The 13,074-nt window shown below is 46.0% G+C and overlaps 1 protein-coding gene across 6 annotated transcripts in view; it reads left to right on the top strand.

Moving 5' to 3' along the window:
• ZDHHC1 (zinc finger DHHC-type containing 1) overlaps nt 1-13,074 on the top strand; it is a 58,184-nt gene that overhangs the window by 33,361 nt on the left and 11,749 nt on the right. For all 6 annotated transcript variants that reach the window (XM_044987556.1, XM_044987554.1, XM_044987559.1 and 3 more), the window contains 2 exons: nt 2,923-3,035; nt 11,926-12,011. In XM_044987556.1, coding sequence (XP_044843491.1) covers nt 2,923-3,035; nt 11,926-12,011 — 199 coding nt within the window. The remainder of the gene's footprint in view (nt 1-2,922; nt 3,036-11,925; nt 12,012-13,074) is intronic.

The raw sequence follows: 13,074 nt of genomic DNA, 5'->3' as shown, positions 1-13,074 counted from the left end.
CCAGTCATAAGCAGAAAGATCTATCTTGCAAGCTGCAGTTGTCAGTGGTAGCAGAGTGGAAGGGAAGTTGAGTGTACCAGTACTGGAATAATGATAACAGCTGGAAAATGAAAGGGCCATTTTAGTAATATAGAAAACTCTAAAAACAAAATAAATGATGTGGCTGTATCAGAAAAAGTTCCCTATGGCTAGAATCTATTTAGTTAAGTGCAGATCTAATGCAAGCTATGTGGTTACTGTATTGATACACAGTTTCCACAAGATGGTGCTGATTTATTGGGATTAGGCTCATGGAATCAGAGATTCATGGGGTTAGAAGGGACCACAAGCGTCATCTAGTCTAACCCCCTGCCAAGATGCAGGATTTGTTATCTCTAAACCATCCAAGACAGATGGCTCCAGCTGCCTTTTGAAAACCTCCAGTGAAGGAGCTTCCACAACCTAGGAAGTCTGTGCCATTGTCCTACTGTTCTTCCAGTTAGGATTTTTTTCCTGAGATTTAATCTAAATTTGCTGTGCTGTAGTTTGAACTCATTACCTCTTGTCCTGCCTTCTGTGGGTGAATAGCATCAGGCCCCACTGACCTGAATTCGTTCAAATTGGTCAGAAGATCTGTGATATAGTCTTTGCTTATCCCAATTGGCATCCCTTTCCCTGTATTGTCTGTGGTAACTTTACTAGTCATCCAATCACATGTTGTTTTTTGTGAGAAGACTGAAGCAAAGTAGGCATTGAGCAGCTCTGCTTTCCTAGCATTTTCCATTACCAGCAGATCTTCTCCAGTGAGCAGCAGATCCACACTGTCTTTAATCTTTCTTTTTTGTCTAACATATTTGAAGAACTCCTTCTTGTTGTCGCTAACATTCCTTGCCAGCTGTAACTCATTCTTTGCCTTGGCTTTCCTGGTTTTGTCCCTGCACACTCACTATTCCCATGTATACTTCCTTGGTGACATGCCCCTCCTTCCATTCCCTGTATGTATCCTTTTTGGTTTTTAGGTAGCATTGGCCTCCTGTGGCTCGTCTTATCTTTCCTCTGCATCAGAATAGCTTGATGTTGAGCCTCTAGTATTACATCTTTTCAGAACTGCCAGCATCCTTTGACTCCTTTTCTTCCTAACTGGTTTTTCCATGGAACCTTGCCTGCTATTTCTGAGTTGGTTGAAATCTGCCTTTCTGAAGTTCCAGTGTCCTTGTTTTGCTGTTCTCATGTCCTGCTTTCCATAGGATCTTGAATTCTTTCAGATCATGGTCACTTCCTCCCAAGTTCCCGACCACCTTCACATTCGCAACTAATTCCTCCTTTTTGGTCAAAACCAGATTAAAAATGGATGACCCCCAGTAGTTGTTTCCTCAGTTTGCTGAATCAGGAAGTTGTCCCCTACACATGCTAAGAATTTGCCGGACATATCATGTTTTGCTGTAATAGTCTTCCAACAGATATCAGGGAAGTTAAAATCCCCCATTAAAACTAGCTCAAGTATGTTAGCTAAAATATTGTTACCTGCTGTAGAATGACTCATCCACTTCCTCTTTCTGATTTGGTGGTCTATACTAGATCCCCACCATAACATTACTACTATTCTTTTCCCTTTTTTCCCTCACCCAGAGACTTCCAGCAGGTCCGTTGCTCACTTCCTCTGGGAAGTGTATACATTCTTGACATACAATGCAACACCTCCTCCTTTTACCCCCGTATCTGTCTTTTCAGAACAAGCTATATCCCTCAATGCTGGTATTCCAATCATGGGAGTTGTCCCACCAAGTCTCTGTAATGCCACTTAGGTCATAATTTTCTTCATATACCATGATTTCCAGTTCATCCTGCTTGTTCCTCATACTCCTTGCATTTGTATACAGACATCGAAGATATTTTGAAGACTGCCGTGTTGCATTTCTTCTTGCCTTTTTAATGCAATTGTGATTTCAAGTCTCTTCTCTAGAAATTAGCCCCTTCCCCTCAATACTGTTGCCCGGATTTTTGTCAGCATCCCCCATAGGACCTAGTTTAAAGCTCTTCTTATTAGGTTAGCCAGATGATTTCCAAAGATGCTCTTCCCAGTATTTGATAGATGGAGCCCATTCCAGCATAGAAATCCTCTTTCCTGGACATCAGCTCATTGTCAAAGAAGCCAAAGCCCTCTCACTAACACCACCTGCGTAGCCATGCATTTACTTCCACAGTTCAATGGTCCCTGCCTGGGCCTTTTTTCTTCAACAGGGAGGATGGACAAGACAACCACTTGTGCCCCAAACTCTTTTATCCTTCTTCCTAGAGTCACATAGTCTGCAGTGATCTGCTCAAGGTCATTCTTGGCAGATTGTTGGTACAAAAGATGGGCTTTCCTTTGTATGAAGGAAGATTCTCACCTGCTGAATCAATTTTACTCTGCTTTTTTTAGAGGAATGTTGAGCCAAGTTGAGTTTTGTTTTAAAAACATTTGTGATCCATAAGTTTGAAAGAGATTTTTATTTAGTATCCTTATTGTTTTACATTAATACCTAGAGAGACTTCAAAAACTATGTAGCATTTTGGGACATGACGTTAAGGGTCAGGGGAAATACAATTTCCCAGATATTAAAAAAATTATTCTTGTGACCTGTTTATGGCCAGCTCTAGCAACAGCTGAAGTATAGCAAGGAATATTCCCTGTCTGAGAGTTGCCGCCTTTCAGTGTCACAGTGAAAGTTGGTTTAGATTTGGCTGGGTCAGGAGGATTTAAAAAGTCTTTCTTTGTGCAAATGAAGTACAGTTTTCACAATGATTGTAGTATTTTTACCAGCTCCTGCTGCCATTCAGAGGGAAAGTAGACTTTGCTGTGTGTGCATCCACACTTAACTAAGCAGCCTGGTAATTCTAAAGCTCCTAATGAGAAAGCAGACAGAGTTCCACATGCTGAAATGTCTATTTGTTTCCTCCCAGTGTGGAACAAATTGACCACCTATGAGTACATTGTGCAGCAGCGTCCCCGACAAGAGATGAAGGAGGTCAACAAACAGCTGGAGTCTTGTCCTCCCCCGGTGAGGCCCACTCAGGTACTGATTGTGCTTTTAGCCTTTCTTTCAAAAAAACCTTTTGTTTGCTGCGGAATGTTTTGATGCATTTCAGGAGGAAATCCAGATTCATCCAGAATCTCTGCTCAGGATGTTAGGCAGGTGCTGAAGGCAGGATTTTTGAGGTACTTTGGTGGAGTTGTGTGGGGCTCCAAACAGGAGTAGCAGTTTATAATGGAGGTGGATTGACAGAGGTATACAAGGCTCCAGGACTGGACTAGCGCAGAGAGAGCATCGTTTTGGGAATACCAAGTAGCAAGTTGTACCATCTAGGAAAGAAAAGGAGTGTAAATCATGTCTGGAGAGTAGCCAGCCATTCCCCATAGTCTTAAATTTAACTCCAGAGTCAAAGGAGAGTTTCAGGGATCTTATCAAAACCTGTGCACTGGTGTGTTATACTCTGTTACTAAAACAGGTCTCCATATTTTACAAATCCTTTTGGGTTCTGTTATAAATTGGGAGGTTTCTCGTCTTTTCTTCTGCAGGAAGGCAATTCCTTGTGTCTCTTACCTAGTCCCTTACAGCTAAATTACCTGTTACTAGAACTGCTTTGATGTTCTGTAAGAAATGAATTATTTGACTTCTCTCCATCCTTAATCCATCTGGAGACATGAAAAATAGTACACGGTAATGTAAATAAAGATGGTATTTTAATGCATTTGAACACAAGGTAAAGCTACAATTGTAGCATCCGGCGCACACTTCCAGACGTTTGAACGTTTAACTTCACATTGCATTTGTTGTTGTTTATTATTTGGTTGTGTCTCGAGGCCATAACTGAAATCTGAGCCCCATTTGTGCTACACACTGTATAAACAGTGTAAGAAGAGACAGATTCTGCCTCAAAGAGCTTCCAATCTAAATAGACGAGACAAGACAAGGGATGGGTGGAAAGGGATATTAGATACAAGCAGTGCACACAGTGTGAAGCATGGCAAATAGTGCCATGATATCTGTGGGGAAGAGGGTAGCTTTGTGAGGAGATCAGCTAAACTGAAAGGAAGGGGGAGGGAGACACTAGGAAATTAAAAAAACCACACGCTGAGTATGCAGCTGTGCTGACCTAACCCCTGGTTGCAGACAGCGCTATGTCAACAGGAGAGCTTCTCTCGTCAACATAGCTACCGCCTCACAAGGAGGTGGAGCACCTACACCAATGAGAGAAGCCCTCCTGTTGGCGTAGGTGGCATCTTCTCTGATGCGCTACAGCAGTGCAGCTGTGCTGTTGCAGCTTTTTAAGTGCGACCTGCCAAAGCAACACCACCTCCCCAAGCAGCATTGAGCCATGGCTGACGTATTGACGTTGGTGCAGCACAAATGTAAACACTGTGTTACCCGTGTCAACCCTAACATTTTCCAGCAGCTTTCCCACAATGCCAGACACTGACTGCTTTAGGCATAATTGTGAGCTCCACTGTCCAGCGGTCACAGAGACCAGAAGGCCTCCTGCCCCTTTAAAGCCCTGCGGATTTTTGAAACACCTTATCCTGATTGCTCAGCTTGGCAAACACACCTAACAGCTCACCCTTCTTGTGTGCAGCTGACCATGATGGCTACACACTCCATTCAGGCTCTGACTTGGAGTAGAGAGGAGGTATTGGATCGCGGGGGTCTGTGGGGAGAAGAGGCTGTACAGACACAGCTACAGACCAGCCATAGAAACATCAACATCTAGGAGCAGATTGCAAGGGGTATGACAGGGATCAGCAGCAGTACAGTGTGAAAGCAAAGGAATTGTGGCAGGCATATCACAAGGCCAGGGGGACCAAGAGTTGATCCAATGGCAAGCCGCAGACCTGATGCTTTTACAAGGAGCTGCATGCCATACTTGGCAGAGACATCACTGCCATCCTGCACACCACCGTGGATACTTCCAAGGAGTCCACGCCACAGGCCCCTGAGGATGAGGACGAGGAGGAGAAGAGGAGGATGGGGGTTGTGACCTGGGAGTCCAGCTGTGCCATGAGCCAGGACCTGTTTGAGACTCCACTGCAGTCTAGTCAGTCCCAGAAGACGAGCACAGGCCAGCCCAATGCAGGAGAATGATCCTCTGGTAAGTGTGTACATTTATTTCCCATTACAGTGATGGGGGTCCCCAACTTAACAGGACACATCTATCGACTTCGCATTAATGTACTCATACCAAAAGAGGTAGCGGTACAACAAAGAGAGGCAGTGTTGTCTGCTTTTCATTCCCCTAGGCAAGGAGAGCCTTATGGAACAGTTTGTTTGGATATGTAAGAATATCCCATCCCAAGGATGTCTCGATGAAACTTTCATGGATGTACTCTGCAATCTTCTCCCGAAGGTTTCTAGGGACGGCAGCCTTACTTCTTTCTCCGCGGTAGGACACTTTCCCAGGCCAGTCAGTGATAACTTCAGCAGGCACAATTGCAGTACACAGACTAGCAGCATAAGAGCCCAGGTGGCTTTGGGATGCCAGCAGCAGCTGTGCTCTCTGTGTGTTTGTTACCCTCAGGCGTGAGGTATCAGCTTAAATCACCACCACCTGTGCAAAATGGTGCCAGTATTCAGTGTCATTGCCCTATACTCATAGTTTCATGCAACCAAGCAATTCCCTTCTCATTTCCCTCACGCCTGGAGGGCCATAGTCACCATGGCTGGTGCTGTGAGTGGCACTGCAGACAAGTGCTCCGAAGCAGAAGTATCAATAAGCAGGTCTTGCTTAAAACTTTAGGGGAGCCAGGGAGTTCTGAATATTAACTTTCACTTCCTGTTTTGACTATACTGACAATTGTACCTCTTTGTGTTTTATCTGCAGCTGCTGCTGTTGCGGCCTGGAGAGGTTCCCCTCCACACCCATAGAATACATGAACCAAATAAGGAGGAGAAAGATGGGGACACAGGATGACATGTTCAATGAGATCCTGCAAGTCAGTGCTGCTTCAGACCATGAGCACAGGGCCTGGAGGATGAACACTGCAGAGAGCCTGGAGAAGGAAAGAGTGGAGCAGAGAAAGGCCCAAGTGTCCCATCAGGAAAAGGAGAGGAAGATGCACCAGGACATAATGGGCCTTCTCCACCAGGAAACACAGCTGCTGCAGACTCTTGTGGAACCTACAGGTTCAACAATCCCAGGCTCACCTCCCTTTGCAGTCCATGGAGAACTCCACTGCTGCATCTCTCTGCCCCACCACTCAACATTCCACATGGCATCAGGGCCCCCAGCCCTCTCTCTACCTCTCCATGCAGGAGGACATTAAGGACAACCACAGCTTCACATAGGCTGACCTGTGAAAGACATGGTAGCTGTATGTGTAGCTAAAACGGATATGAATGTTCTTTCCCATTGTTAACTTCTGTTCTATTAATTTATTAAGTTTTTAATGTATTTGCTTTTAAATTGCACAGATTTTTCTTTGCACTGATTTTGTTACTCAATAAAGTTATATTATTTGGAAAATAATTCATCTTTATTAGTTCACAACATATGCTGCAGAATGCCTAGCAGTTCTGAAAGCACCTCCCTACTGGTTACTGTGCAGTGTGACACAACTCAGGATCAGTGACAAACACAGTGTAATAATCATAAATAATAATAATAATCATAATCTATACCCGTTGGGATATTTTTGTCACTGAGGTCAAATCTTGTGAGTTAACAGTGCCAGAGTCCCTTCAAGCGACCAAAAGCACATTCAGCTGTCATTCTGCATCTGGTGAGGTGGTAGTTAAAGCATTCCTTGATGGTGAGCTGGGGGAGCAAGGGGTAAACTTGGTCACCAAGGATCACTATTGGCATTTCAACGTTGCCAGTGGCAATCTGCTGATTGGGAAAGAAAGTCCCTGCTTGCAGCTTTATGAACAGCCCTGTGTTTTTAAAGATGCTAGCGTCGTGCATCTTCCCTGACCAGCCCACACTGATATCGGTGAAGCATCCCTGGTGATCCACCAGTGGTTGCACAACCATAAAAAAGTAGCCCTTTCTGTTGATGTACTCTGTGGCAAGGTGTTCTGATGCCAAAATAGGGATATGCTTGGAATCTATTGCTCCACCATAGCTCAGAGACCCCATTGCTGCAAGTCCATCCACTATGTCCTGCATGTTGCTGAGAGTCCCAGTCCTGCATAGCAGGAGGCAATTAATGACACCGCACACTTGCATGATGCCGGTCTCTGCAGTGGATTTTCCAATTCCAGAATGATTTCCCACTGACTGGTAGCAATCTGATGTTGCAAGTTTCCACAGTTCAATCACCACTTGCTTCTCTACTGTCAGGGCAGCTCTGAAATTCTGCTGTCTCTGTGCTGGAGGGCTGGGGAGAGCTTGGTGCACGGATCCAGGAATGTGGCCTTGCACATCCAAAAGTTCTGCTCATGATCCCAAGCCTGCATTACAGTGCAACCCCAACAGTCTGTGCTCATTTCTTGGGCCCAGAAGCAGTGCTCCGCCATCTGCAGCTGCTCCATGAGTGCCACCATCAACCTTTAATTGAGTCTCGCTATGTCACACAGCAGTCTGTCCTCCAAGGAATCGTCATGTTCCCCCGCTGATTTGGTTATTCTTGTGGTTCTGCAAATTCCAGAGGATTGTGTGTCCTGTGCTTGCAATGCTCATGACAGTAGTGCAGAGCTGTACATGCCTCGTGCTTCTGTCAGAGGTGGTGGGTAGCAAGGAAGGCTGCATGGGTTCATGGAATTTTGAAAACTGGTGTGAAAATTAAATTATGGGATATAGCTGACTATGGAATGGAGACAGTTGCATGCTGGTAAGTTGATCCCTTGCTCTCTGTCACCCCATTTTGGGCCCACAATGCATTGCCAAAACTTTCCTGGATGGTGGTGGGTTGCTACCCATGGTGCACCGCACTGCATTGACACAAGCACTCCTGGTGAGTATGCACAGCACCAGTGCAAGGAGTCAAGTATGTATGCACACAAGCAATTATACTATGTGCAGTGGCTTTATGCCAGTGTAACTTGCGATGACAAAAGTTTGTAGTGTAGGTATGGCCTTGACCTTGAAATGTGCAGCGAAGGCTGTGGAAGCTGTGAAGAGTACCCTGGCATTATTCATGTATGGTAGGTTCGGGATATCTGATTAATTTGAAGCACTACGCAGTCATGGTGGTAATATTTATTTTATGTTGCTGCAGAGATGGAGGCTAAGTTTTCTGACCACTATGTTGCTGGGAGGCGGTTTTGGATAATCTAAGGCATAGATTCTTCTGCCCTCCTAGATGGAGGAGACTAAAGAACTGTGTCCTATTACGTGATGCTCTGAGCCAAAGAGGGGATTATGGCTGTGTTGTGCAGTATTCCTCTTGTGAGAGTTCATCACATTTACTAGCCGTCAGGTCTGCCTCCATTTGTTTTTGCTGGTCAGCTCTTATGCCTTACTCCAGGGGTGGCCACCCTGAGCCTGAGAAGGAGCCAGAATTTAACAGTATACATTGCCAAAGAGCCACAGTAATACGTCAGCAGTCCCTCATCAGCTCCCCCACCCCGCTCCTAGCTCCTCCCACCCACTGGCAGCCCCACTGATCAGTGCCTCCCCCTCCCTCCCTGCACCTCCCGATCAGCTGTTTTGTGGCGTGAAGGAGGAGCGAGGGCACTGCAGGCTCAGGGGAGGGGGCGGGAAGGGGTGGAGTGGGGGATGGGCCTGTGGCAGAGCCATGGGTTGAGCAATGAGAACCCCCTGGCATGTTGGAAAGTTGGCGCCTGTAGCTCCAGCCTCAGAATCGATGCCTATACAAGGAGCCGCATATTAACTTCTGAAGAGCCACAGGTTGGCCGCCCCTGCCTTACTCTGTTCGGGTGTCATGTGACCATTATGGTTATATGTGACTTACAAGACTAAAATGAATGAAGTGGATTTTAGAAAGCTTTTTTTCCTCCAGGAGAGTGTTGCTCAGAAAATTCCTGAGATTTGTCCTTTGTTAACCTTACTGGTGTTGCCAGGCCTGCGTTACTGTTCACTCACGTGTTTGCATTCTGTGGACATAGCAGAGAATGTTTTTCAAGAATGTGTGATGCAACAGATGATCAATGTTCCTCTTGTCTTAATGGGTAGCTTCTTTGTCTGTAGGACAACAGAATACTTTGTCTAGTGATGAAAGATTATACAGATCAACATGAGAGGAAAACTGAGAGAGCCTTGTCACTAACACAACTCTGTTAAGGGAGCCTTGTCACCCAACTCTGTTAAGGGAGAAGATGTCACACTTTGTTACTGAGCAATAACTGTTTGGATAGCAGATTGTAGGGTTGAACTCAGCACTGAGAAACCCCTTCTTACTAAGCCCTAATCACTCCTAATAGCTGTGCCCTGTAATAGTCACAGTCTTGCTTGGATCTCTCCAAGAGCAGCTCTTTTCAGCCACAAGGTGGTTTTCTCTGAAAGGATCTAAATCTCTCCTGCCACATGTCTGCCTTGGTGTGAGATTGTCTCTTACTGTGGCCTCCCTGTTGCCTCAGTTGACATATATACCCTCCTCATATAATGTGAACAGCTAGGTAATTGCCCACTCCCAGAGTGGTTTGTTGACTTGAGGAAGTTCATATCTTTAAATCTACTAAACCAATTATTTTCAAACTTGTCTTGATATTTAAAAAAAGGATTCAGTAGTTCTAAAGTTATGAACATTTTAAAATTTAAGATGAGCATTTTTGAAAATTTGGCAGCTCTGAAGTATTCCATTTTGCTTTCCTTTAATCATGAGGTAAGATGGTACCAGGACTTCAAACATTCAGACCAAGATTTTTGGTGCCTACAGTTTTGGGTGCCTGACTTGAGACTGATTTTCAGAGGCTGGGTGCTCAGAATTTTCTGAAGAGCCAAGCCCCTTCAAGATTTCCCAAAGTGGGTGTGACAGAATGCACCCCTGTATTCACACCTTAAACACTATTGTAATAATCTTTATACCTTTATGCCTTGTGAGGTATCATTTAAAAACCCATAACTTGCTGGTCAGTATTGTCATGGTGAAATATATGTAGCAACACTGTATGTGAAGTTATAAGATTCCCCCTGTCTGATGTTATTAGCACATGTTCCAAACCCCACATCCCTGCCCAGGCAGAACTTGGCAAACAGGTCTATCCTAAACAAGGGAATGTGGGCTTGCTTTAATTTGCATTTAAGCAGTAAACAGAATCATCAAGTAGAAAGGGGAATGGAGGAAACAAAAGGAAACCCTCATGTGAGCATACGCTGGTGAAAAAACTCAGCAGGGAACATCCTTCCACACGGACTCTTTGAAAATGCTTTTCAAGAGGGGGACTGACACTTATAAAAGGAGAGGCAAACAGCCCATGACACTTCTCCTCTCCCTCCCTATCCGTTTTACTCTTTGCACCTGAGAAGATAAAAGAAGCAGCCGTTGAACTTTGGGGGAGGGATCTTACTTAGAGGTTTGGTCAGTATGGCTATTGGAAGCATGTGGTGAGGAACTTTGCTGTAAATCTAATGTAGTTTGTTAAGTTAAGCAGTAGAAAGCGTTTTATCTTTTATTTTTCATGTAACCATTTCTGACTCTTATGCCTCATTGCTTGTACTCACTTAGAATCTCTCCCTTTTATAGTTAATAAACTTTCTTTATTGTTTTACCTAATCCAGTGTATTTAAATTAAAGTGTCTGGGTATCTCTAGTTAAAAGTAATAAGCTGGTGTATATGATTTGTGTAAAGAAATAATAGACTTAATATATTTGGACTGTGTGGAGAGGGCTTGGCAGTGCAAGACATTCATTTCTGGGGGATAATCCAGGTCTGGCAGCGTGTTGGGGTTGCCCTGGAGAAGTAACTAAGGCTGGAGAGAGCCAGAGTGTAGTGTGGCTGGCAAGTTGCAGTTTCACACAGACGCTCAGGGTGTGACTTGTATGCTGGAAGGCTGTTTGTAAGTGGCCCCAGTTGGACCTACTGCAGCAAGGCATTGTAAAGCACCCAAGGTTGCAGGGCGGCGGTGACATAGCCCTTGATTGGTCTGAATTGCATCTTGGTATGTCACAGTGAGCACCTGAAGTCGCTATCACTTTTAACAGTCTTGCCGTCATAACTTTAAATCGACTGTAGTGATTTTCATTAAGCTTGTCTGTAAAGTCTCCATGAAACCTACAAGCTAAATCAGTTTTGGAGAAGACTGGCTTGGTGGTTGTTCAGGTTTCAAATGAGTTGGAAAAAGTGAACTGAACAGAGGTGTCTCAGCCCTGGCTCTCCTGAACCAAGTCTGTCTTCTCTGATGGCTGCCTATCAATGCTTTTGTATTCTGGCCATCTCCATTGCATGGTCAGGTTTATTTCTTTCTTTATTGGTGTGGTGGGTATGTTGGGGGGCCATCCCCTTAATCCAGTTATTGGGATTTAAAAGATTTATTAACTCAGCCCTCTTGTATATTGACATTATAATGTAATATGTAAATTCCAGATTGTATGTTATCTTTGATATATGTACGTCTACACAAACATTTATCCAAAGGAGTAGCGTTAACCTTCACTCTTGTGGTTCCTGGCCTTTGCACACTTCCCTTTGAAACCTCAATGTTGAATTAACAGGAATTTTTGCATTTAATATTCTAATAACTTTTTCTTTAATCCAGCTGTTTGGGTCTGGTGAAAATTTTTCTGAGGGACTTTTTTTAAGGTCCAAAGAAACTGAGGTTGATGTTCATTTCTCCATTCTGATTGGACTGCAGATCTAGTCTCAGTTGTTTGATCCGGTCAGTATTTCATACAGTGGGGTCTCATTAAACAATAGACCCCACTGATATGTCTCATTTGCTGGCTGGCTGAGCAGAAAGCCTTCCTTCCGATTTGTGATTAAGGGGAAAAACTCGCTGCTTAACCCTGCTGATGTGTGTCCTTCATTCAGGTGCCCATATAGTTTTATTAATGTTTATTCTTGTTCTTTTCAGGAAGTGGATTTTTATGCAGGAAACCTTGGCTACACCAACCCTGAAATACAGGTGGAAGACTCGTCAACAGTAACATCAGGCAGAGAGTGAGTACAACTAACGCTAGCCTAGGTTTCCTGGCATGGTGTGTGCTGTGTATGAAATTGACACCAAAGTCACCCCCTGTGACCCCAGTGGGGGTAAAAGTGCTAAGGAGACTGAGGCAATGCATTTGTGTGTTCGAGCATGCCATGCTTTAACCTTGGTGCCTAAGAGTGTGTAAACACCTCCAGAGGTTCTTTAACCTACCAGGAAAACATCTTTTCTAGAACTCTCTAGTGCAGGGGTGGGAAAACTACAGCCTGCGATCCGGATCCAGCCCCTCAGGGCTTTGGATCCGGCCGACAGGATTGCCCCCTGTTGCACTGTGGGCCCCGCGCCGCTCTCAGAAGCAGCCAGCACCACGTCCCTGTGGCCCCCGGGTGGGGGGCAGAGGGCTCCGTGCGTTGCCTCCAGGCACCGGCCCCTGCAGCTCCCATTGACTGGGAACAGGAAACCGCGGCCAATGGGAGCTTTGGGGGAGGTACCTGGAGGCGAAGCAAGGACAGCACATGCGGAGCCCTCTGTCCCCCCTCCCTCAGGGGCTGCAGCGCTTCCTGGAGCGGCGTGGGGCCGGGGACAGGGCAGGCATGCAGGGAGCCTGCCCTGGCCCCGGTGCGCGCCACTGCCACCCCAGAGCCACTTTAGGTAAGCGGCGCCAGGCCGGAGCCCAAACCCTTCCTGCACCCTGCCCCCCAACTCCCTGCCCTAAGCCCCCTGCCTGCACCTCGCACCCCTCCTGCACCAACTCCCTGCCCTGAGGCCCCTGCTGCACCCCACATCTCTGTACACCCCAATTCCTTGCCCTGAGCCCTCTGCCACACCCCACACCTCTGTGCACCCCAATTCCCTGCCCTGAGCTTCCCTGCTGCACCCCGCATCCCTCCTGCACCCCAACCCCCTGCCCTGAGCCCCCTACCACACCCTGCACCCCTCCTGCACCCCAACCCCCTGCCCTGAGTCCTCTGCCACACCCTGCATCCCTCATCTGCCCCAATCCCTTGCCCTGAGCCCCTTCCTGCGCACCCCCTCCCACACCACACACTTCCTCCCGCACCCCAGCCGCCTGCC

This window comes from Mauremys mutica, chromosome 14 (assembly GCF_020497125.1).
Source record: "Mauremys mutica isolate MM-2020 ecotype Southern chromosome 14, ASM2049712v1, whole genome shotgun sequence".
NCBI lineage: Eukaryota > Metazoa > Chordata > Testudines > Geoemydidae > Mauremys > Mauremys mutica.
This window is presented reverse-complemented; position numbering and strand designations above follow the sequence as displayed.